The sequence below is a fragment of the Phyllobates terribilis genome, unplaced genomic scaffold (genome assembly GCF_046119375.1).
Source record: "Phyllobates terribilis strain yellow unplaced genomic scaffold, ASM4611937v1 Scaffold_3__8_contigs__length_932513732, whole genome shotgun sequence".
NCBI classification, from domain to species: domain Eukaryota; kingdom Metazoa; phylum Chordata; class Amphibia; order Anura; family Dendrobatidae; genus Phyllobates; species Phyllobates terribilis.
The window spans coordinates 64,202,333-64,227,535 of NW_027362763.1; the positions used below are offsets into that span (position 1 = coordinate 64,202,333).

General features: G+C 55.2%; 1 protein-coding gene across 1 annotated transcript in view; it reads right to left on the minus strand.

Annotated features, from left to right (window-relative positions):
* The window catches only part of CDC5L (cell division cycle 5 like), a 49,090-nt gene that overhangs the window by 20,659 nt on the left and 3,228 nt on the right, over positions 1-25,203 (minus strand). Inside the window, exons 4-15 of the mRNA XM_073673943.1 lie at positions 22,571-22,698; positions 20,390-20,489; positions 19,456-19,674; positions 18,739-18,886; positions 17,893-18,081; positions 12,265-12,413; positions 11,676-11,838; positions 11,192-11,356; positions 10,942-11,022; positions 8,399-8,644; positions 4,403-4,600; positions 3,602-3,814 (exon numbers count right to left, since the gene is read on the minus strand). Of these exons, the coding sequence (XP_073530044.1) occupies positions 3,602-3,814; positions 4,403-4,600; positions 8,399-8,644; positions 10,942-11,022; positions 11,192-11,356; positions 11,676-11,838; positions 12,265-12,413; positions 17,893-18,081; positions 18,739-18,886; positions 19,456-19,674; positions 20,390-20,489; positions 22,571-22,698 (1,999 nt within the window). The remainder of the gene's footprint in view (positions 1-3,601; positions 3,815-4,402; positions 4,601-8,398; positions 8,645-10,941; positions 11,023-11,191; positions 11,357-11,675; positions 11,839-12,264; positions 12,414-17,892; positions 18,082-18,738; positions 18,887-19,455; positions 19,675-20,389; positions 20,490-22,570; positions 22,699-25,203) is intronic.

Here is a 25,203-nt window from a genome sequence, read left to right on the forward strand (position 1 = left end):
TCCCTTGACCCTTCCTCTCTGACCAGCTTCCGCCCCATATCACTCCTCCCCTTTGCCTCAAAACTTCTAGAACAACATGTCCACCTTGAACTGTCCTCCCACCTCTCCTCCTGCTCCCTCTTCGACCGTCTACAATCTGGCTTCCGACCGCATCACTCGACTGAAACTGCCCTGACCAAAGTCACCAACGACCTACTAAATGCCAAATCCAAGCGACACTACTCCATCCTCCTCCTTCTGGACCTGTCATCTGCCTTTGACACAGTGGACCATTCCCTCTTACTCCAGATTCTCTCATCTCTTGGCATCACGGACTTGGCTCTATCTTGGATCTCCTCATACTTGACAGGACATTCAGCGTCTCCCACTCACACACCACCTCCTCATCTCGCCCCCTATCTGTCGGTGTCCCCCAAGGTTCAGTTCTAGGACCTCTGCTCTTCTCCATCTGCACCTTCGGCCTGGGACAACTCATAGAGTCTCACGGCTTTCAGTATCACCTCTATGCTGACGACACACAGATCTACCTCTCTGGACCCGATATCTCCTCCCTACTAACCAGAATCCCACAATGTCTGTCCGCCATCTCATCCTTCTTCTCCGACAGGTTTCTAAAACTCAACATGGATAAAACAGAGTTCATCATCTTTCCACCCTCTCATTCACATCCCCCATCCGACCTATCCATCAACGTCAATGGCTGTTCACTCTCCCCAGTCCCACAAGCTCGCTGCCTTGGGGTAACCCTGGACTCTGATCTCTCCTTCAAGCCACATATTCAAGCCCTTTCCACCTCCTGCCGACTCCAACTCAAAAACATCTCCCGGATCCGTGCATTCCTCAGCAAAGACTCTGCAAAAACACTAGTGCATGCCCTCATCATATCCCGCCTCGACTACTGCAACCTCCTGCTCCGTGGCCTCCCTTCCAACACTCTTGCACCTCTCCAATCTATCCTAAACTCTGCTGCCCAACTAATCCACCTGTCCCCCCGCTATTCCCCGGCCTCTCCTCTCTGTCAATCCCTTCACTGGCTCCCTATTGCCCAGAGAATTCAGTTCAAAACTCTAACCATGGCATACAAAGCCATCCACAACCTGTCTCCTCCATATATCTGTGACCTAGTCTCCCGGTACTTACCTGCACGCAACCTCCGATCCTCACAAGATCTCCTGCTCTACTCCCCTCTTATCTCCTCCTCCCACAATCGTATACAAGATTTCTCCCGTGCTTCCCCCCTACTCTGGAACTCTCTACCCCAACATATCAGACTCTCGCCGACCGTGGAAACCTTCAAAAGGAACCTGAAGACCCACCTCTTCCGACAAGCCTACAACCTGCAGTAACCACCGCTCCACCACACAACTGCACGGCCAGCTGTACCCTCACCTACTGTATCCTCACCCATCCCTTGTAGACTGTGAGCCCTCGCGGGCAGGGTCCTCGCTCCTCCTGTACCAGTCGCTGACTCGTTTTGTTAAGATTATGTAAATGCTTTTCTTATGTATATCCCTATCACATGTAAAACGCCATGGAATAAATGGCGCTATAATAATAAATAAAAAAATAAATAAATAATAATACAGGATGTAACTCAGGATCAGTAATGTAATGTATGTACACAGTGACTGCACCAGCAGAATAGTGAGTGCAGCTCTGGAGTATAATACAGGATGTAACTCAGGATCAGTAATGTAATGTATGTACACAGTGACTGCACCAGCAGAATAGTGAGTGCAGCTCTGGGGTATAATATTGGATGTAACTCAGGATCAGTGCAAGATCAGTAATGTAATGTATGTACACAGTGACTGCACCAGCAGATTAGTGAGTGCAGCTCTGGAGTATAATACAGGATGTAACTCAGGATCAGTACAGGATAAGTAATGTAATGTATGTACACAGTGACTGCACCAGCAGAATAGTGAGTGCAGCTCTGGAGTATATTACAGGATGTAACTCAGGATCAGTAATGTATGTACACAGTGACTGCACCAGCAGAATAGTGAGTGCAGCTCTGGAGTATAATACAGGATGTAACTCCGGATAAGTAATGTAATGTATGTACATAGGGACTGCACCAGCAGAATAGTGAGTGCAGCTCTGGAGTATAATGCAGGATGTAACTCAGGATCAGTACAGGATCAGTAATGTAATGTATGTACACAGTGACTGCACCAGCAGAATAGTGAGTGCAGCTCTGGAGTATAATACAGGATGTAACTCAGGATCAGTACAGGATCAGTAATGTAATGTATGTACACAGTGACTGCAACAGCAGAATAGTGAGTGCTGCTCTGGAGTATAATACAGGATGTAACTCAGGATCAGTAATGTAATGTATGTACACAGTGACTGCACCAGCAGAATAGTGAGTGCAGCTCTGGGGTATAATACAGGATGTAACTCCGGATCAGTAATGTAATGTATGCACACAGTGACTGCACCAGCAGAATAGTGAGTGCAGCTCTGGAGTATAATACAGGATGTAACTCAGGATCACTACAGGATAAGTAATGTAATGTATGTACACAGTGACTGCACCAGCAGAATAGTGAGTGCAGCTCTGGAGTATATTACAGGATGTAACTCAGGATCAGTAATGTATGTACACAGTGACTGCACCAGCAGAATAGTGAGTGCAGCTCTGGAGTATAATGCAGGATGTAACTCAGGATCAGTACAGGATAAGTAATGTAATGTATGTACACAGTGACTGCACCAGCAGAATAGTGAGTGCAGCTCTGGAGTATATTACAGGATGTAACTCAGGATCAGTAATCTATGTACACAGTGACTGCACCAGCAGAATAGTGAGTGCAGCTCTGGAGTATAATACAGGATGTAACTCAGGATCAGTAATGTAATATGTACATAGTAACTGCACCAGCAGAATAGTGAGTGCAGCTCTGGAGTATAATACAGGATGTAACTCAGGATCAGTAATGTAATGTATGTACATAGTGACTGCACCAGCAGAATAGTGAGTGCAGCTCTGGAGTATAATACAGGATGTAACTCAGGATCAGTAATGTAATGTATGTACACAGTGACTGCACCAGCAGAATATCGAGTGCAGCTCTGGAGTATAATACAGGATGTTACTCAGGATCAGTAATGTAATGTATGTACACAGTGACTGCACCAGCAGAATAGTGAGTGAAGCTCTGGAGTATAATACAGGATGTAACTCCGGATCAGTAATGTAATGTATGTACACAGTGACTGCACCAACAGAATAGTGAGTGCAGCTCTGGAGTATAATGCAGGATGTAACTCAGGATCAGTACAGGATAAGTAATGTAATGTATGTACACAGTGACTGCACCAGCAGAATAGTGAGTGCAGCTCTGGGGTATAATACAGGATGTAACTCAGGATCAGTAATGTAATGTATGTACACAGTGACTGCACCAGCAGAATAGTGAGTGCAGCTCTGGGGTATAATACTAGATGTAACTCAGGATCAGTACAGGATAATTAGTGCAGAACAGTGAGTGCAGCTCCACATTATGAGTGGCTGAGTGGGGTGTATACACCTATACATCCCCCATCTTCCTTAGGTGTTTGGCCTGTAAGATGACACTAGTGACTTGCTTACCGCTATCCTCCTGGGAATGGCGGTGTCCTCGTGTTTCTTCAGCTCCTCGAAGGTCTTCTGCTCCAGGCTGGCCTGCTCATACTGATCCCACACCTCATTCAGCTGTTTGATGAGCCCCATGGCTCGGGACTGGTAGCCGCCCAGCAGGATCTTCAGCTTCTTCTCCATCTTGGCGGCTCTCTTGGCTTCCGCAGTCATATGACCTCTATTTACCTAAAGAGAAAAACCCAAGAGACCGTTCAATCGGTTTCATCACATAAGATCAGACCGCAGCGCCACCGTCAGGACCTACAGTAGTAAGTGCAGGGGGCAGACAGGGTCGTCTCCCCTACCAAGTTCATTCATGAGTTTTCTATTTGTGATTTGATCCCCTATTGTTTGTTAATGACGAGAGCAGAGCATGGACAGCCGCGTCTCCGTTCACAGTGGTGTGAGGTGGAGTCTTAACTCTAAGATAAGTGGGGGTCCCAGAGGCATATTTATGGCACATCTCGAGGATAGAATCCTATAGGAAGTTCAGAATAGTGCGAGGCACCTTCTCTGTGGCTCCTTTAAGAGCGCGTGATGAATAAGGTAAATGATTTGGATCTAGTGAATACGAGGGCTCTCCACATTTCCATCAAAAGGTGAAAAGTAACTAAACAGAAGAGGTAAAAACAGCTAAGGAAGACAAAAAAAAGTTTTGCTATAACTGCAGTTGTGAAGAACATCACTGCCATCTAGTGGTGAAACTGAGCAGACACAGCAGCTACAGCTCATGGCACTGAACACCTGAGCCTGTGGCTGCACACGGACACTCACCTCCAGCCGCTTCTCCAGAGACTCGATTCTGTCCTTCTTGCTGGCCAGGTTGGCTCGGGTGTATCGCCCTTGTCCGGGCAGGTAGAGCACCTGACTGTAGCATTCCTCCCACACCTGGTTGTAGGCGTCCAGGGACAGGTCTCCATGGCCCATGCCTTGCTTCACCACCTCCATCTCCTGCTGCAGGAGCTCCTTCGCCTGAGCAGGGAAGAGAAGAGATCATCATCTGTACTAATCCACTTCTCAGCTCAGGTGTCCTATGCCCAGGTGTCCTACCGCGGCGAGAAACCTGACACCACCCAGTCCATAGTACACACAGCTAAACCTAGTAAAGACAATCACCCCGAATTCAGAGCAGGAATGACTGCAGCAAACCCTCAGATGTGAGAAGTCACACGTCTCGGTGGGTTCTCAGCACGAATCCGGTGCCCCCCACCCCCCATCCTACACCACCTCCGGTGCCCCCCACCCCCATCCTACACACCACCTCAGGTGCCCCCCCCCCCCCCATCCTACACACCACCTCCGGTGCCCCCCCCCCCCCATCCTACACACCACCTCCGGTGCCCCCCCCCCCCCATCCTACACACCACCTCCGGTGCCCCCCCCCCCCATCCTACACACCACCTCCGGTGCCCCCCCCCCCATCCTACACACCACCTCCGGTGCCCCCCCCCCCCCATCCTACACACCACCTCCGGTGCCCCCCCCCCCCATCCTACACACCACCTCCGGTGCCCCCCCCCCCCCATCCTACACACCACCTCCGGTGCCCCCCCCCCCCCCCATCCTACACATCACCTCCGGTGCCCCCCCCCCCATCCTACACATCACCTCCGGTGCCCCCCCCCCCCCATCCTACACACCACCTCCGGTGCCCCCCCCCCCCCCATCCTACACATCACCTCCGGTGCCCCCCCCCCCCATCCTACACATCACCTCCGGTGCCTCCCCCCCCCCCATCCTACACATCACCTCCGGAGCCCCCCCCCCCATCCTACACACCACCTCCGGTGCCTCCCCCCCCCCCCATCCTACACACCACCTCCGGTGCCTCCCCCCCCCCCCATCCTACACACCACCTCCGGTGCCTCCCCCCCCCCCCCATCCTACACACCACCTCCGGTGCCTCCCCCCCCCCCCATCCTACACATCACCTCCGGTGCCCCCCCCCCCCATCCCACACATCACCTCCGGTGCTCCCCCCCATCCTACACACCACCTCCGGTGCCTCCCCCCCCCCCCATCCTACACACCACCTCCGGTGCCTCCCCCCCCCCCCCATCCTACACACCACCTCCGGTGCCTCCCCCCCCCATCCTACACACCACCTCCGGTGCCTCCCCCCCCCATCCTACACACCACCTCTGGTGCCCCCCCCCCCCCCCATCACCTCCGGTGCCTCCCCCCCCCCCATCCTACACATCACCTCCGGTGCCTCCCCCCCCCCATCCTACACATCACCTCCGGTGCCTCCCCCCCATCCTACACATCACCTCCGGTGCCTCCCCCCCCCCCCCATCCTACACATCACCTCCGGTGCCCCCCCCCCCCCATCCTACACATCACCTCCGGTGCCCCCCCCCCATCCTACACATCACCTCCGGTGCCCCCCCCCCCCATCCTACACATCACCTCCGGTGCCTCCCCCCCCCCCCATCCTACACATCACCTCCGGTGCCTCCCCCCCCCCCCATCCTACACATCACGTCCGGTGCCTCCCCCCCCCCCATCCTACACATCACCTCCGGAGCCCCCCCCCCATCCTACACATCACCTCCGGTGCCCCCCCCCCCATCCTACACATCACCTCCGGTGCCCCCCCCCCCCCATCCTACACATCACCTCCGGTGCCCCCCTCCCATCCTACACACCACCTCCGGTGCCTCCCCCCCCCCCATCCCACACATCACCTCCGGTGCTCCCCCCCATCCTACACATCACCTCCGGTGCCCCCCCCCCCCATCCTACACACCACCTCCGGTGCCTCCCCCCCCCCCCCATCCTACACACCACCTCCGGTGCCTCCCCCCCCCATCCTACACACCACCTCTGGTGCCCCCCCCCCCCCATCACCTCCGGTGCCTCCCCCCCCCCCATCCTACACATCACCTCCGGTGCCTCCCCCCCCCCATCCTACACATCACCTCCGGTGCCTCCCCCCCATCCTACACATCACCTCCGGTGCCTCCCCCCCCCCCCCATCCTACACATCACCTCCGGAGCCCCCCCCCCCCATCCTACACATCACCTCCGGTGCCCCCCCCCCCATCCTACACATCACCTCCGGTGCCCCCCCCCCCCCATCCTACACATCACCTCCGGTGCCCCCCCCCCCCCATCCTACACATCACCTCCGGTGCCTCCCCCCCCCCCATCCTACACATCACGTCCGGTGCCTCCCCCCCCCCCATCCTACACATCACCTCCGGAGCCCCCCCCCCATCCTACACATCACCTCCGGTGCCCCCCCCCCCATCCTACACATCACCTCCGGTGCCCCCCCCCCCCCATCCTACACATCACCTCCGGTGCCCCCCTCCCATCCTACACACCACCTCCGGTGCCTCCCCCCCCCCCCATCCTACACACCACCTCCGGTGCCTCCCCCCCCCCCCATCCTACACACCACCTCCGGTGCCTCCCCCCCCCCCCATCCTACACATCACCTCCGGTGCCCCCCCCCCATCCCACACATCACCTCCGGTGCTCCCCCCCATCCTACACATCACCTCCGGTGCCCCCCCCCCCATCCTACACACCACCTCCGGTGCCTCCCCCCCCCCCCCCATCCTACACACCACCTCCGGTGCCTCCCCCCCCCATCCTACACATCACCTTCGGTGCCCCCCCCCCATCCCACACATCACCTCCGGTGCCTCCCCCATCCTACACATCACCTCCGGTGCCTCCCCCATCCTACACATCACCTCCGGTGCCTCCCCCATCCTACACATCACCTCCGGTGCCTCCCCCATCCTACACATCACCTCCGGTGCCTCCCCCCCCCCATCCTACACATCACCTCCGGTGCCTCCCCCCCCCCATCCTACACATCACCTCCGGTGCCTCCCCCCCCCCATCCTACACATCACCTCCGGTGCCTCCCCCCCCCCATCCTACACATCACCTCCGGTGCCTCCCCCCCCCCCCATCCTACACACCACCTCCGGTGCCTCCCCCCCCCCCCATCCTACACATCACCTTCGGTGCCCCCCCCCCATCCCACACATCACCTCCGGTGCCTCCCCCATCCTACACATCACCTCCGGTGCCTCCCCCCCCCCCCCAACCTACACATCACCTCTGGTGCCTCCCCTCACCCCCCCAACCTACACATCACCTCTGGTGCCTCCCCTCACCCCCCCATCCTACACATCACCTCCGGCGGCCCCCCCCATCCTACACATCACCTCCGGCGGCCCACCCCATCCTACACATCACCTCCGGCGGCCCCCTTCCCCCCATCCTACACATCACCTCCGGCGGCCCCCTTCCCCCCATCCTACACATCACCTCCGGCACACCCCCCCCATCCTACACATCACCTCCGGCACACCCCCCCCATCCTACACATCACCTCCGGCGCCCCCCCCCCCCACACCTATCCTACACATCACCTCCAGTGCCTCCCCCCCCATCCTACACATCACCTCCGGCGCTCCCCCCCACCTATCCTACACATCACCTCCAGTGCCTCCCCCCCATCCTACACATCACCTCCGGCGCTCCCCCCCACCTATCCTACACATCACCTCCGGCACACCCCCCCCAATCCTACACATCACCTCCGGTGCCTCCCCCCCCCCCCATCCTACACATCACCTCCGGCGCCCCCCCCCCCCCACACCTATCCTACACATCACCTCCGGTGCCTCCCCCCCCCATCCTACACATCACCTCCGGCGGCCCCCTTCCCCTCCTACAAATCACCTCCGGTCCCCTCATTTTCCCATCATCTCCGGTCCCCATCCTACACATCACCTAGCTACTTACATGCCGGAGCTCGTCCTCTGTGAACTTATCGTACGGCGTCTGCTCCAGATAGCCCACATGTTCGACGCTGGTGGCGGCCGAGCCGGGCAGCTTCCCCTTCTTACTCCCGGAGTAATCTCCGCATGGATTGTGCAGAGAGTCGTAGTGCAGCATCGTGATTATCTCCTTCTTGATCATTTCCTCGCTCTTTTGCAGGTCGGTCAGCGGCGGCTCCACATTCACCGGCCTCAGGATTGTCTCATTTACCTGCAGATCGATAATGATCTCAGCATCATGTGCGACACAGCGAAACCCTGATCTGGCGGGACCCTCGCTACACTAACGTGGGGGCTACAGGTACAGGTGCATCTCACAAAATTAGAATATCATCAAAAAGTAAATTTATTTCAGTTTACTTTTTTTGTATTGAAATTTATATTATATAGAGTCATTACAGAGTGATCTATTTCAAGTGTTTATTTCTGTTAATGTTGATGATTATGGCTTACAGCCAATGAAAACACAAAAGTCATTATCTCAGTAAATTAGAATAATTAACAAAAAAACACTTGCAAAGGCTTCCTAAGCATTTAAAAAGGTCCCTTAGTCTATTTCAGCAGGCTTCACAATCATGCGGAAGACTGCTGACTTCACAGATGTCCAGAAGGCAGTCATTGACACACTCCACAAGGTCCCAGAGTCTGGAGGAAGAGTGGAGAGGCCACAATCCAAGCTGCTGGAGGTCTAGTGTGAAGTTCCCACAATCAGTGATGGTTTGGGGGGCCATGTCTTCTGCTGGTGTAGATCCAGTGTTTCATCGAGACCAAGTCGGTGCAGCCGTCTACCAGGACATTTTAGAGCACTTCATGCTTCCCTCTGCCAACAAGCTTTTTGGAGATGGAAATGTCATTCTCCAGCAGGACTTGGCCCCTGTCCACACTGCCAAAAGTACCAATACCTGGCTTAAAAACAACAGTATCACTGTGCTTGATTGGCAGCAAACTCGCCTGACCTTAATAGAGAATCTATTATAGAGAATCTATGGGGTATTGTCAAGAGGAAGATGAGGGACACCAGACCCAACAATGCAGACGAGCTGAAGGCTGCTATCAAAGCCACCTGGGCTTCCATAACACCTCAGCAGTGCCACAGGCTGATCGCCTCCATGCCACATTGCCGCATTGATGCAGTAATTGATGCAAAAGGAGCCCCGACCAAGTATTGAGGGCATTTACTGAACATACATCTCAGATTTTAAAGTCATTTTTCAAGCTGTTGTTATAAAGTATTCTAATTTACTGAGATAACGACTTTTGTATTTTCATTGGCTGTAAGCCATAATCATCAACATTAACAGAAATAAACACGTGAAATAGATCACTCTGTTTGTAATGACTCTATATAATATATGAGCTTCACTTTTTGGATTGAAGAACTGAAATAAATTAACTTTTTGATGATATTCTAATTTAGTGAGAAGCACCTGTACATAGAGCTGATTTACATCTTAAGGGAGTGTTTACAAACGGGATCTTTCAACTACTGCCTGTAGCCATGGCGACACACTGACCAGTATATGAGCTGCAGACGCAAAACAGCAGACTTTTTATTTGATTATTTGCAAAGTTGTTCTATTTTCATTGCAGCGGAGAATCTTCCCAAAAAGGGTGGGCAGCATTTCCAACAAATTCTTTTAAAAGCTGCACGGTCTCGAGACAAGAAACGCTATAAATGTCATTACAGAGCTACAGTTGTGTATACAGCATCTATGCAGACCGATGCCTCACTGCGGTTACAGACTACATACAAAGCTAGTGAGCCACCGGGGGGTAAAGATAAGGGGGTCTCCGGCTTACTCAGAGCCACCCCCGGGGGGATGGGGGGGGTAAAGGAAAGGGGGTCTCAGGCTCGAGCAGAGCCGCCCCGTGTGTGTGTGTGTGTGTGTGTGTGTGTGTGTGTGTGTGTGTGTGTGTGTGTGTGTGGTAAAGGAAAGGGGGTCTCCGGCTCGGGCCTAGCCACCCCAGGGAGTAAAGGAAAGGGGGTCTCCAGCTCGTGCAGAGCCGCCCCGGGGAGTAAAGGAAAGGGGGGGTAAAGGAAAGGGGGTCTCCAGCTCGTGCAGAGCCGTCCCAGGGAGTAAAGGAAAGGGGGTCTCCAGCTCGTGCAGAGCCGCCCCAGGGAGTAACGGAAAGGGGGTCTCCAGCTCGTGCAGAGCCGCCCCAGGGAGTAACGGAAAGGGGGTCTCCAGCTCGTGCAGAGCTGTCCCGGGGGGGGGGGGGGGTAAAGGAAAGGGAATCTCCAGCTCGCGCAGAGCCGCCTCGTGGTGGTAACGGAAAGGGGGTTTCCAGCTCGTGCAGAGCTGTCCAGGGGGGGGGTAAAGGAAAGGGGGTCTCCAGCTCGTGCAGAGCTGTCCAGGGGGGGGGGGGGGGTAAAGGAAAGGGGGTCTCCAGCTCGCGCAGAGCTGCCCCAGGGGGCTAAAGGAATGGGGGTCTCCGACCAGCAGAGCCCATGGGGGAGTATGTATCCTTAGAAGAGGAATAAGACAATACAACAATACGTGGACTTACTTCAGAGGGTCGTGGTAAGTCTTTCTGCACGGCTTTATGCCTTTGCTTCAGTTCCTTCGCCCGCTGTGCGTCCCTTACTGCCTGAGGATATAAAGAATTTAATTGTAACATCAGCATTTTTTCAAAGTGCTCCACAGCCCCAGAGGTGAACGTGGAGGGCCCCGAGGTGGGCTGCCGCTCCATCATGGAGAGACGTGGGCCGCAGAGCACTGCTATACAGTCAGCTTACTTCTCATACACAGACATGTACCTGTTTGCGCGCCTCCACATCCGCCTCGTCCTCGATGAAGGAGTCTTCTTGGTCTCGCTCCTCCAGTTCTCGCTCAGCATTTTCAGGTAAGACGATCTCAAAGTCGTTTTTGGGAGTGGGAAGAGACATCAGTCCGAGACGTAGGTGTTCCCGAGACTCCCTCTCCTGCGTATCAGATCATAAACAATCAGATCGGCCAAGACGCCTTAGGGTAACGGTTACACACACAAAGGAAAGTTTTTCATTTCTAACTACAGCAAAATTATAAAACCGTTTAGCTGAAAAAAAACACATTGTAATCATGTAATTGCTGGCAGGAAAATTGTGTCCGATTAACAGACAATTTTCTGATGCCAGGTTCCCTATAAGACAGAGAAGTAGGGATTCTCTCAGTAATGTCGGATTGACGCCGTCCCTTTAAATACACAGTTCACTCGTAAAGTTCCGTTTTGTCTCAGCACAAAAATCTCCTCCCGTTATTTACCAAATGTTTAATGTACGTGGGGTCATTGTAATCCACTGATCCGTCCTCCGGATTGATGTTCAGCTTGTCACGTAGGGGCGTCCTTCCCGGGGTGGCGCCGATCACTGGTTTGGGGGTCATGCCACCTCGCGGGGTCAGTCCCTCTGAGCTCTGTGACGGTGTTCTAGAGAAGCCAAGGGTAAATATGACGCATAAACACAAACATTTCTGAGCCATTAGTTCTATTACTATTAACTTATTAAAGGGCGTTTTTGTTTGTTTTTTAAGGTTTTGTCTGTGAAATGGCCGCAGTGTGAACATGCTCTTACACATTGCACGTACACCAACTTATGATTATGCTCCAGCTCATTTCTATGGCTTAGGTATGTATGCCACAAAATGGCAACCGATAGCCACCCATGGCCAGACCATAAGTAAAGCTGCAGCAGCTGTGACCACATAATCCGCCAACCTAGGTCCTTCAGAAGAGCAGCTGTACTCATCCATAGATTTATGGTCCTCACATGTGCGCTGCTGTCAGTCCTTCTACTATGGGAGCCCGCGCTCCAGCTGAGAGGAACCACTGACATTGCCTTATAATCTGCCTCACCTGAATGGTGTGGACAGCACAGTATTAGGGGTCTGCACCACTTGTCTCTGAGGCGTCACACCCGAGAAGTCGCTCTCGTGCAGAGGGGTATTCAGACCACCCTTCAGTGGGGTATCCACGTTTGTAAGTGCCATCAGGTTCTGCGCTTCCTGAAAATACAAAAGGTCCAAACACACTTGAAAACGCAATTGTAAATTTATAGCATTCATGACCACTGCATCTTGCTCCCCCGGTGCATAACGTCCAGCCCCCTCCGCTTCCCCGGTGCATAACGTCCAGCCCCCTCCGCTACCCCCCGATGCATAATATCCAGTCCCCTCCTCCCCCCGGTGCATAACGTCCGGCCCCCTCCGCTACCCCCCGATGCATAACGTCCAGCCCCCTCCGCTCCCCCCCGATGCATAACGTCCAGCCCCCTCCGCTCCCCCCCGATGCATAACGTCCAGCCCCCTCCGCTACCCCCCGATGCATAACGTCCAGCCCCCTCCGCTACCCCCCGATGCATAACGTCCAGCCCCCTCCGCTCCCCCCCGATGCATAACGTCCAGCCCCCTCCGCTCCCCCCCGATGCATAACGTCCGGCCCCCTCCGCTCCCCCCCGATGCATAACGTCCGGCCCCCTCCGCTACCCCCTGATGCATAAAGTCCAGCTCCCTCCGCTCCCCCCCGATGCATAACGTCCAGCCCCCTCCGCTACCCCCGATGCATAACGTCCAGCCCCCTCCGCTCCCCCCCGATGCATAACGTCCGGCCCCCTCCGCTACCCCCCGATGCATAAAGTCCAGCTCCCTCCGCTCCCCCCCGATGCATAACGTCCAGCCCCCTCCGCTACCCCCGATGCATAACGTCCAGCCCCCTCCGCTCCCCCCCGATGCATAACGTCTGGCCCCCTCCGCTCCCCCCGATGCATAACGTCCGGCCCCCTCCGCTCCCCCCCGATGCATAACGTCCGGCGCCCTCCGCTACCCCCCGATGCATAAAGTCCGGCTCCCTCCGCTCCCCCCCGATGCATAACGTCCGGCCCCCTCCGCTCCCCCCCGATGCATAACGTCCGGCCCCCTCCGCTCCCCCCCGATGCATAACGTCCGGCCCCCTCCGCTCCCCCCCGATGCATAACGTCCGGCCCCCTCCGCTCCCCCCCGATGAATAACGTCCGGCCCCCTCCGCTCCCCCCCGATGCATAACGTCCGGCCCCCTCCGCTCCCCCCCGATGCATAACGTCCAGCCCTCTCCGCTCTCCCCCGATGCATAACGTCCAGCCCTCTCCGCTCTCCCCCGATGCATAACGTCCAGCTCCCTCCGATCCCCCCCGATGCATAACGTCCGGCCCCCTCCGCTCCCCCCCGATGTATAACGTCCGGCCCCCTCCGCTCCCCCCCGATGCATAACGTCCGGCCACCTCCGCTCCCCCCCCGATGCATAACGTCCGGCCCCCTCCGCTCCCCCCCCCCGATGCATAATGTCCGGCCCCCTCCGCCTCCCCCCGATGCATAACGTCCGGCCCCCTCCGCTCCCCCCGATGCATAACGTCCGGCCCCCTCCGCTCCCCCCCGATGCATAACGTCCGGCCCCCTCCGCTCCCCCCCGATGCATAACGTCCGGCCACCTCCGCTCCCCCCCCGATGCATAACGTCCGGCCCCCTCCGCTCCCCCCCCCGATGCATAATGTCCGGCCCCCTCCGCCTCCCCCCGATGCATAACGTCCGGCCCCCTCCGCTCCCCCCCGATGCATAACGTCCGGCCCCCTCCGCTCCCCCCCGATGCATAACGTCCGGCCCCCTCCGCTCCCCCCCGATGCATAACGTCCGGCCCCCTCCGCTCCCCCCCGATGCATAACGTCCGGCCCCCTCCGCTCCCCCCCGATGCATAACGTCCGGCCCCCTCCGCTCCCCCCCGATGCATAACGTCCGGCCCCCTCCGCTCCCCCCCGATGCATAACGTCCAGCTCCCTCCGCTCCCCCCCGATGCATAACGTCCGGCCCCCTCCGCTCCCCCCCCGATGCATAACGTCCGGCTCCCTCCGCTCCCCCCCGATGCATAACGTCCGGCCCCCTCCGCCTCCCCCCCCAGTGCATAACGTCCGGCCCCCTCCGCCTCCCCCCCAGTGCATAACGTCCGGCCCCCTCCACTCCCCCCCCCCCCCCCCCCCCGATGCATAACGTCCGGCCCCCTCCACGGTGCATAGCGTTCGGCCCCCTCCACTCCCCCCCCCCCCGGTGCATAACGTCCGGCCCCCTCCACTCCCCCAAGGTGCATAACGTCCGGCACCCTCCACTCCCCCACCGGTGCATAACGTCCGGCCCCCTCCACTCCCCCAGCGGTGCATAACGTCCGGCCCCCTCCACGGTGCATAACGTCCGGCCCCCTCCACTCCCCCAGCGGTGCATAACGTCCGGCCCCCTCCACTCCCCCAGCGGTGCATAACGTCCGGCACCCTCCACTCCCCCACCGGTGCATAACGTCCGGCACCCTCCACTCCCCCACCGGTGCATAACGTCCGGCCACCTCCGCTCCCCCCCCGATGCATAACGTCCGGCCCCCTCCGCTCCCCCCCCGATGCATAACGTCCGGCCCCCTCCGCCTCCCCCCGATGCATAACGTCCGGCCCCCTCCGCTCCCCCCCGATGCATAACGTCCGGCCCCCTCCACTCCCCCACCGGTGCATAACGTCCGGCACCCTCCACTCCCCCACCGGTGCATAACGTCCGGCACCCTCCACTCCCCCACCGGTGCATAACGTCCGGCCACCTCCGCTCCCCCCCCGATGCATAACGTCCGGCCCCCTCCGCTCCCCCCCGATGCATAATGTCCGGCCCCCTCCGCCTCCCCCCGATGCATAACGTCCGGCCCCCTCCGCTCCCCCCCGATGCATAACGTCCGGCCCCCTCCGCTCCCCCCGATGCATAACGTCCGGCCCCCTCCGCTCCCCCCCGATGCATAACGTCCGGCCCCCTCCGCTCCCCCCCGATGCATAACGTCCGGCCCCCTCCGCTCCCCCCCGATGCATAACGTCCGGCTCCCTCCGCTCCCCCCCGATGCATAACGTCCGGCCCCCTCCGCTCCCCCCCGATGCATAACGTCCGGCCCCCTCCGCTCCCCCCGATGCATAACGTCCGGCCCCCTCCGCTCCCCCCCGATGCATAACGTCCGGCCCCCTCCGCTCCCCCCCGATGCATAACGTCCGGCCCCCTCCGCTCCCCCCCGATGCATAACGTCCGGCCCCCTCCACTCCCCCCCCCCCCCCGATGCATAACGTCCGGCCCCCTCCACAGTGCATAGCGTCCGGCCCCCTCCACTCCCCCCCCCCCCCCCCGGTGCATAACGTCCGGCCCCCTCCACTCCCCCAAGGTGCATAACGTCCGGCACCCTCCACTCCCCCAGCGGTGCATAACGTCCGGCCCCCTCCACGGTGCATAACGTCCGGCCCCCTCCACTCCCCCAGCGGTGCATAACGTCCGGCCCCCTCCACTCCCCCAGCGGTGCATAACGTCCGGCCCCCTCCACTCCCCCACCGGTGCATAACGTCCGGCACCCTCCACTCCCCCACCGGTGCATAACGTCCGGCACCCTCCACTCCCCCACCGGTGCATAACGTCCGGCACCCTCCACTCCCCCACCGGTGCATAACGTCCGGCACCCTCCACTCCCCCACCGGTGCATAACGTCCGGCCACCTCCGCTCCCCCCCCGATGCATAACGTCCGGCCCCCTCCGCTCCCCCCCCGATGCATAACGTCCGGCCCCCTCCGCCTCCCCCCGATGCATAACGTCCGGCCCCCTCCGCTCCCCCCCGATGCATAACGTCCGGCCCCCTCCACTCCCCCACCGGTGCATAACGTCCGGCACCCTCCACTCCCCCACCGGTGCATAACGTCCGGCACCCTCCACTCCCCCACCGGTGCATAACGTCCGGCCACCTCCGCCCCCCCCCCGATGCATAACGTCCGGCCCCCTCCGCTCCCCCCCCGATGCATAATGTCCGGCCCCCTCCGCCTCCCCCCGATGCATAACGTCCGGCCCCCTCCGCTCCCCCCCGATGCATAACGTCCGGCCCCCTCCGCTCCCCCCGATGCATAACGTCCGGCCCCCTCCGCTCCCCCCCGATGCATAACGTCCGGCCCCCTCCGCTCCCCCCCGATGCATAACGTCCGGCCCCCTCCGCTCCCCCCCGATGCATAACGTCCGGCTCCCTCCGCTCCCCCCCGATGCATAACGTCCGGCCCCCTCCGCTCCCCCCCGATGCATAACGTCCGGCCCCCTCCGCTCCCCCCGATGCATAACGTCCGGCCCCCTCCGCTCCCCCCCGATGCATAACGTCCGGCCCCCTCCGCTCCCCCCCGATGCATAACGTCCGGCCCCCTCCGCTCCCCCCCGATGCATAACGTCCGGCCCCCTCCACTCCCCCCCCCCCCCCCGATGCATAACGTCCGGCCCCCTCCACAGTGCATAGCGTCCGGCCCCCTCCACTCCCCCCCCCCCCCCCGGTGCATAACGTCCGGCCCCCTCCACTCCCCCAAGGTGCATAACGTCCGGCACCCTCCACTCCCCCAGCGGTGCATAACGTCCGGCCCCCTCCACGGTGCATAACGTCCGGCCCCCTCCACTCCCCCAGCGGTGCATAACGTCCGGCCCCCTCCACTCCCCCACCGGTGCATAACGTCCGGCACCCTCCACTCCCCCACCGGTGCATAACGTCCGGCACCCTCCACTCCCCCACCGGTGCATAACGTCCGGCACCCTCCACTCCCCCACCGGTGCATAACGTCCGGCACCCTCCACTCCCCCACCGGTGCATAACGTCCGGCACCCTCCACTCCCCCCAGGTGCATAGCGTCCGGCCACCTCCACTCCCCCCCCCCGGTGCATAACGTCCGGCCCCCTCCACTCCCCCAGCGGTGCATAACGTCCGGCCCCCTCCACTCCCCCAGCGGTGCATAACGTCCGGCCCCCTCCACTCCCCCACCGGTGCATAACGTCCGGCACCCTCCACTCCCCCCAGGTGCATACCGTCCGGCACCCTCCACTCCCCCACCCCGGTGCATAACGTCCGGCCCCCTCCACTCCCCCCAGGTGCATAACGTCCGGCACCCTCCACTCCCCCCAGGTGCATAACGTCCGGCACCCTCCACTCCCCCACCGGTGCATAACGTCCGGCCACCTCCACTCCCCCACCCCGGTGCATAACGTCCGGCCCCCTCCACTCCCCCCCCCCCCCCCGATGCATAACGTCCGGCCCCCTCCACTCCCCCAGCGGTGCATAACGTCCGGCACCCTCCACTCCCCCAGCGGTGCATAACGTCCGGCCCCCTCCACGGTGCATAACGTCCGGCCCCCTCCACTCCCCCAGCGGTGCATAACGTCCGGCCCCCTCCACTCCCCCACCGGTGCATAACGTCCGGCCCCCTCCACTCCCCCAGCGGTGCATAACGTCCGGCCCCCTCCACTCCCCCACCGGTGCATAACGTCCGGCACCCTCCACGGTGCATAACGTCCGGCACCCTCCACTCCCCCCAGGTGCATAACGTCCGGCCACCTCCACTCCCCCCCCCCCCCCAGTGCATAACATCCGGCTCCTTCCGCTCTCCCCCCGGTGTATAAAGTCCCGCCCGACATACATCATACTTGTTACCTGCAGTATGCGGTCCTGCGCCGCCGGTGTTTTGGGCGTCCTGAGGGCGATGCTGTTATTTGCCACATTATATTCAGATAATAAGGTGCTGGATGCAGAATTGGTGATTCCAGACTCCTCGGCTGTCTGCCGGGCGATCTCGCTAGCTTGTCCGATCTTCACAACTTCTTCTAACTCAGCATCGGAAATCTAATAGAAGAGACAACAGTACAATTGTAAAATACCTGGTATTAATGTAGTTTTGACATTAGAGAAGAGGAAACCTACATATTAAATGTAATTGTACTGTGCATACAGCGCCACCTAGTGGACAAAGCCAGCTAGGGAACAGATCAATGAACGTCTTGGCAAAATGTAAATTGTGAACTGGGCTTCGTGCAATTAAGCTGTGTATTGACAGGCAGCAGCTACATTCAGTTACCACGGCGGAAGTGAAATTCTGACCATTGACATTTTTGGTGTATTTGTAAGTGGCGCCCAGTGACGGAAGAAAAGTGCATGCAGAGCGCACATGCTGCAGTCCAATTCCCAAAGTCTATGAGACATGACGTTCCCCGGCTGTTCTGTGACTCCTATAAACTTTATATGTGCATGCCCGGCCGGCCTCTTCCTCTGCTCTTCTATAGGCCATTTTCAAAACTTGGACTACGAGAGTCCATACTTCCAATATAAAAGCCAATGGTTGGGATATCTCTGAGATTCCAGTACAAAGACTGCAAGAAAAAGAAATGCTCATCCCTGTAGGAAGATGTCACCTTTATGTGACTAGAGTGTGCCGAAATCCAAAGACTTCGGGGGGGAAACACAGTAACGTTACTCCAGGCCATCAACGTTTAATCCTCCCACCTGGGGTGAAGGCAGAACCAATTTGCTTCTCTTCTTCGTCAGCTCGGACACGCCGCCGGTCGTCTGGAGGATGGCTGCCGGCAGGTCCGACTCCTTCTTCCTCTTTATATTCTGCTTGTCCTTCTTTCGGTCTTTTGCTTCCTTCTCTCTGGGGACAAAATAATGTAATATAGTTGTGTTCAAAAGGGGATAGCTTAGGACAACCCCTCTAACCAGACGTCTGAGCCCCCCCATCAGCCATTAGTGTCTGAGTTGCTCCAGAAACCAATAACACGCATAAGTTCCCGTTCTGTTTGGCAGAAGAGACGATCTTCATCTCCCCTTCCTGGCTGGACAGAAGTTGGACTCCTACTTAAGTGATCCTCACTAGTGATGAGCGCTCAGTTGCTTGAGTTTGCCGAGGGTGCTTGGGTACACACCGAGTATCACCCATGCTCAAGTGACATGGTCGAGTCCCCGCGACCACATTTCGCAGCCACAAAACATGCGGGATTGCCTGACAAACACAGCCGCGAAACATGCAAGGGCTCGAACATTTCACTAGAGCACCGGCGATACTCTGTGTATCTGAGCACCCTCGAGTAACGAGCACTTGCACGCATCACTAATCCTCACGTCTTAAAGCCTCAGCGAGTTGGAGAGAAGTATTATTTCTATGTGTGAGTACAAATATGGCTACGTGTGATAAGGTCGAGCAGACGGCCTTCTGCGACTTACGATCGGAGCTCCCCGTCGAGGTCCTGCTGCCGCAGTTTTCTGAAGTCGGCGTTCAGGGCGTCGTAGTTCTCCTCCGACGTGTCGTAAAAGCCCGGAGCCGGCTTCTTCTCGAACGGGATTTCGGCGTTGTAATCTACTCCGCGCTTCTTTTTCCTCTTCTTCTGTATCTCGATCCCGGCCGCTCGCAGCTCTCGCCTCTTCTGAAGAGCGGCCAAACGTCTGACAGGGAGCGACACAATGGTCAGAAACAAGCAGCGGAGACACGAGAGATAGTTTAGAGACACAACGGGGAGGGGGCACAAAGCAGAAACGCTGACGGGTCAGGACGCGGTTATATCGCTTTATGTCCCTCGTATATCGCACGTGTATATCTCTGGAGGTCAGAGCCTGACAATACCAATGTGTCAGAAACATCCGCTGTGCTGGATGGAGCGTGCATGGAAAGAGAATCAACAGGCCATGAAGTATGAAAACCACTACACACACATGGTGGGGGCCACTGCTGTACATAAAGTGGGGGCTTATACTATACTATATATTGGATATGCAGCAGACGGCCTCCGGCACTCAGCTACGTGACGATTTGTCTGCGATCATTGCTTTCACACACTGTTTTTCTGTGCTCTTCACAGGTATATGTTGGAACAAAAAAAATGGGATCCAACATCCATAGGCTCCAATTGAAAAAATAAAAAAATATATATATGTATGCAAATATTTTTTTTTATAAAATAACAGTGTTATTCCATAAAATAGAATCTATAGATACATTGGAGGTTTACCAGCTGCATGAGTTGCATGCAACAAGCGAATGCTGCAAAATGCAGCATAAATGGATCCTACCGAGCTCGGGCATCGGAGTCTGACTGGCAGCAGCGCCTACAACATAAAGGCGAAATACAGGACGGTACCTGCTAGGAAATCATCTACAGACCTGGCTTCCTCCAGCTGCTTTTCTCGCGCTTTCCTCTTGGCCTTCTTCCCTTGGGTGTTGGCGAGACGCGCTCTGGCCTCGGACAACATCTCCAGCTCATCTGTAACAAGAGGCATTGCGGTCGTTCAAGTGATGGGGAGGTTGCATATTTTATAGATACGTAAAGCCTACGGCAGGAAAGTTATGATCGGTGGTCACCTTTTGTTAAAAAAAAAAAAAAAAACACGTTGGTACTGACTGTAAAATCTCTTTCTTGTAGCCTTCATTATGGGACACAGGAACCACGGGCTAATACGCTGCACCCAGGTGGATCCTGTGTCCCCCCGAGGAACTACACTAAGATTCAGGCTGCAACCTCTCCATTACGTCACAGCTAGTTACAGGCTTTGTTTTATGAGGATGTAGTACATGCTAATATGTGATAATCGGTACGATGTCGGATGGCAATGCCCGGGCCGGCCGCACATCTCCTGACCCGAGAGTGACACCAGCATAAAAAGAGATTTGTTTTTCTTTTGTGGTCGGAAGACAATACACCATCCATTAGACAGAGGCATACAGTCATGGCCAAAAGTTTTGAGAATGACACCAAAATTATATTTTCCCATGATCTGCTGGCCTCTGGTTTTTATTAGTGTTTGTCTGATGTTTATATCACATACAGAAATATAATTGCAATCATATTATGAGTACCAATAGGTTATATTGACAGTTAGAATGAGTTAATGCAGCAAGTCAATATTTGCAGTGTTGCCCCTTCTTCTTCAAGACCTCTGTAATTCTCCCTGGCATGCTCTCAATCAACTTTTGGACCAAATCCTGACTGATAGCAGTCCATTCTTGCATAATCAATGCTTGCATTTTGCCAGAATTTGTTGGTTTTTGTTTGTCCACCCGTCTCTTGATGATTGACCACAAGTTCTCAATGGGATTAAGATCTGGGGAGTTTCCAGGCCATGGATCCAAAATCTCTGTTTTGTTCCATGAGCCATTTTGTTATCACCTTTGCTTTATGGCAAGGTGCTCCATCATGCTGGAAAAGGCATTTTTGGGCGCCAAAATGCTCTTGGACGGTTGGGAGAAGTTGCTCTTGGAGGACATTCTGGTACCATTCTTTATTCATGGCTGTGTTTTAGGCAAGACTGTGAGTGAGCCGATTCCCTTGGCTGAGAAGCAACCCCACACATGAATGGTTTCAGGATGCTTTACAGTTGGCATGAGACAAGACTGGTGGTAGCGCTCACCTCTTCTTCTCCGAATAAGCTGTTTTCCAGATGTCCCAAACAATCGAAAAGGGGATTCATCAGAGAAAATGACTTTGCCCCAGTCCTCAGCAGTCCACTCCCTGTACCTTTTGCAGAATATCAGTCGGTCCCTGATGTTTTTTCTGGAGAGAAGTGGCTTCTTTGCTGCCCTCCTTGAAACCAGCCCTTGCTCAAAGAGTCTCTGCCTCACAGTGCGTGCAGAAGCACTCACACCAGCCTGCTGCCATTCCTGAGCAAGCTCGGCACTGCTGGTAGTCCGATCCTGCAGCTGAAACAGTTTTAAGATACGGTCCTGGCGCTTGCTGGTCTTTCTTGGGCGCCCTGGAGCCTTTTTGACAACAATGGAAGCTCTCTCCTTGAAGTTCTTGATGATGCGATAGATTGTTGACTGAGGTGCAATCTTTGTAGCTGCGATACTCTTCCCTGTTAGGCCATTTTTGTGCAGTGCAATGATGGCTGCACGTGTTTCTTTAGAAATAACCATGGTTAACTGAAGAGAAACAATGATACCAAGAACCAGCCTCCTTTTAAAGTGTCCAGTGATGTCATTCTTACTTAATCATGACTGATTGATCGCCAGCCCTGTCCTCATCAACACCCACACCTGTGTTAATGGATCAATCACTAAAACGATGTTAGCTGCTCCTTTTAAGGCAGGACTGCAATGATGTTGAAATGTGTTTTGGGGGTTAAAGTTCATTTTCTGGGCAAATATTGACTTTGCAAGTACAGTAATTGCTGTTAAGCTGATCACTCTTTGACATTCAGGAGTATATGCAAATTGCCATTACAAAAAATGAAGTAGTAAACTTTGGAAAAATTACTATTTGTCTCATTCTCAATACTTTTGGCCATGACTGTAGTGTGGCCACTGCACTATCCCTGCACCCAGAATCCAATGGTACAACTGACATACCTTCATCCATATCCACAGGGTCAGGCCTGGCAGGTTTGGTCTCGGGATTCGGGTCGATTTCTCCAGGTTTAAGCTTCCGAGGGTCATCAGCCGCCTCCTCTTCATTGTCCCTCTGAGCGGCCTTGTCTCTAAAAAGGGAAGATCGATACAACTGTTAGGACTAGAAACGTGTCCAGTGCAATGGAAAAAAAAAAATCTCTCTCTCTCCCATAATCACAGTAGGCAATAAGTATCGTAAGGGCCTGTGCACACATTGCAGATTTGTCGCTTTTTTTCGGTGTAGATTTGTCAAAAAAAACCTGTAGGGTTATCTGATGCCAGCAAAGTGAATGAGAATCCCGATGTCTAATGCACATGTTGCTTATTTTTCCTTTGGAGATTTGGTGCAGAATTCTTTCAGCGTTTATTGTACGCTTCGTTCTTCCTGCTGAGATGCAGAAATTTCTGACATTGCCTGACACGTGCACCAACAATTTCTACACCAAATACTTAATGAGTGTGTGAGGGGGGTGGTAGGAGTCCAGAGTCCCATTCCCCTCTCAAGCTGTTTTAGGAGATTTGTGTTATTTATAGGACGGCCATAGGATGGCAGCACAGTCACAGTTTTATATTACTTGGAGGAGGATTGACAGCAACGGGCACAATACAGTATAGTCCATACTAAAGTAGTCATTGTGGATTCTGGCCTCTTCCAGCCTACAGGGATTATTGGACGTGTCAGGACTAGGGAGCCTCAGAAGAGAGGTGGTCCCTGTTAAGAGTCGGGCAGTGGGAGCCGTGGGGTACAGCAGGAGCTTCCCTACGTGTCAGTCCAGAGGCAGTTTTCCCCTAGATCTGCTACACACTGTGAGGAGCACTGTCTGAGGACTGTGACTGCATGTTAACATCTTGAATGTCGTTATATGACCTGTAATCCTACCTGTCTTCAAGGCCGTGCTGGCCAAGTAAACTGGACTGATTTGTTTTTAAAGAACGGTGTCGTCTTTCATTCAAAAGCAGAAGATCTGAACCAAGGATGACAGCGAGTAAAGACTCACTCGGCTAAATATGTGTATATATATATTTATTTATTAACAGACCACTGCCCAGTTTTCTCTCCATGTCTGACAGCCATTCCATTCCAGTGTCAGTTGAATTCCAACCACCGTCCTCCTCATTCTACTTAATGTGCTTCTGATTAGGTGATCATCACATGAACCAAATCTTATGTAACGAGGGAAAGTATAAAATACACTGCTATGGTCTTCACAATCCTCTTGCAATAGGACAAGCTGGATGGCAAAACAAGTGCTAGGAAGAGCCCAAAAGTAATTTGAATGAAAAAAATAACTTGTAACCATGCCAAAGGAGTTGAAAAGAAAAGTCTTGAGTGAGAAAAAGAAGGGCTCAATTCTGGCTTTACTAGATAGGGATACAGTGAGCGTCATGTTGCTTCCATCCTTAAAAGTTAGAAGATGGAAGTCCATTACAACAAGGTCAAGCAGCAGACATTGGGGACAACAAAGCTACAGACCGGCAGAGGGCGAAAGCGATTCTCCACTGACCGGGACGACCGTCATCTTATTCCAATGTCACTCAGCAACCGCAGGTAGTCACAAGCCATCAAATAAAGAAGAACTGCTTGAATTTTTGTGCCAGGAGTGGCATGAGGTCACCCAAAAGCAGTGTGAAAGACTGGTGGAAAGCAGCCAAGACACATGAAAGCTGGGATTAAAAATCATGGTTATTCCACCAAATATTGATTTCTGAACTCTTCCCGAGTTAAAACATGAGCATTGCTGCTTCTAAACTTGTTTTCTTTGCATTATTTGAGGTCTGAAAGCACGGTTTCTTTTTTATTATTTTGACAATTTCTCATTTGCTGCAAGTAAGTACAACATTTTTAGCTTTAAATTTCGGAGACGTTGTCAGTAGTTTATAGAATAAAACAACAATGTACAGGTATATTTTTGAGTAAAATGTAAAGAGAAAAATCAGAGAAAATGAAAAATTTTGCAGAGAACCTTTTTTCTGAAACCTTGTATTTCCTTTTTAAAATTCTCAACCTGCTCCATACAACTGCTCCCAATGTGATGTTCAAGCAAGCCACATGTCAAGAAGGGGTTCAAGAAGTAATCCACTACTTATACATTGATGCCCCATCCATGGGATAGGGCATCAATGTCTGATTGGCCAGGGTCCCGCACCCGGCGCCATTGCCAATCAGTTGTTATCGGTGGCCGGAAGTACTTACTTGCGGAGCTTGGCCGTCTAGTTGTAGTGGCCACCTTATGGTACTACACATTCGCCTCCCATTGAATTGAATAAAAGGGGGATGTGCAGTACCCCGCGACAGCCACTACAGCTAGACGGCCAAGCTCCACAAGTAAGTACTTCCGGCCAGTGGCCGCCACCACCGATAACAGCTGACCAGCAGGGGTGCCGGGTGCGGGACCCCGGCCGATCAGACATTGATGCCCTATCCTATGGATGGGGCATCAATGTAAAAGTAGTGGACAACTCCTTTAAGTACTGGCAGCAACATTGGGGACGTAATAAAAATCAGTGCAGATGAAAGGAGAAGGACCTGATAAGATGTTCCAGAGGGCATAGAAATTGGAGACCCTGTATACATAGCTGCTCCAGGCTATTTT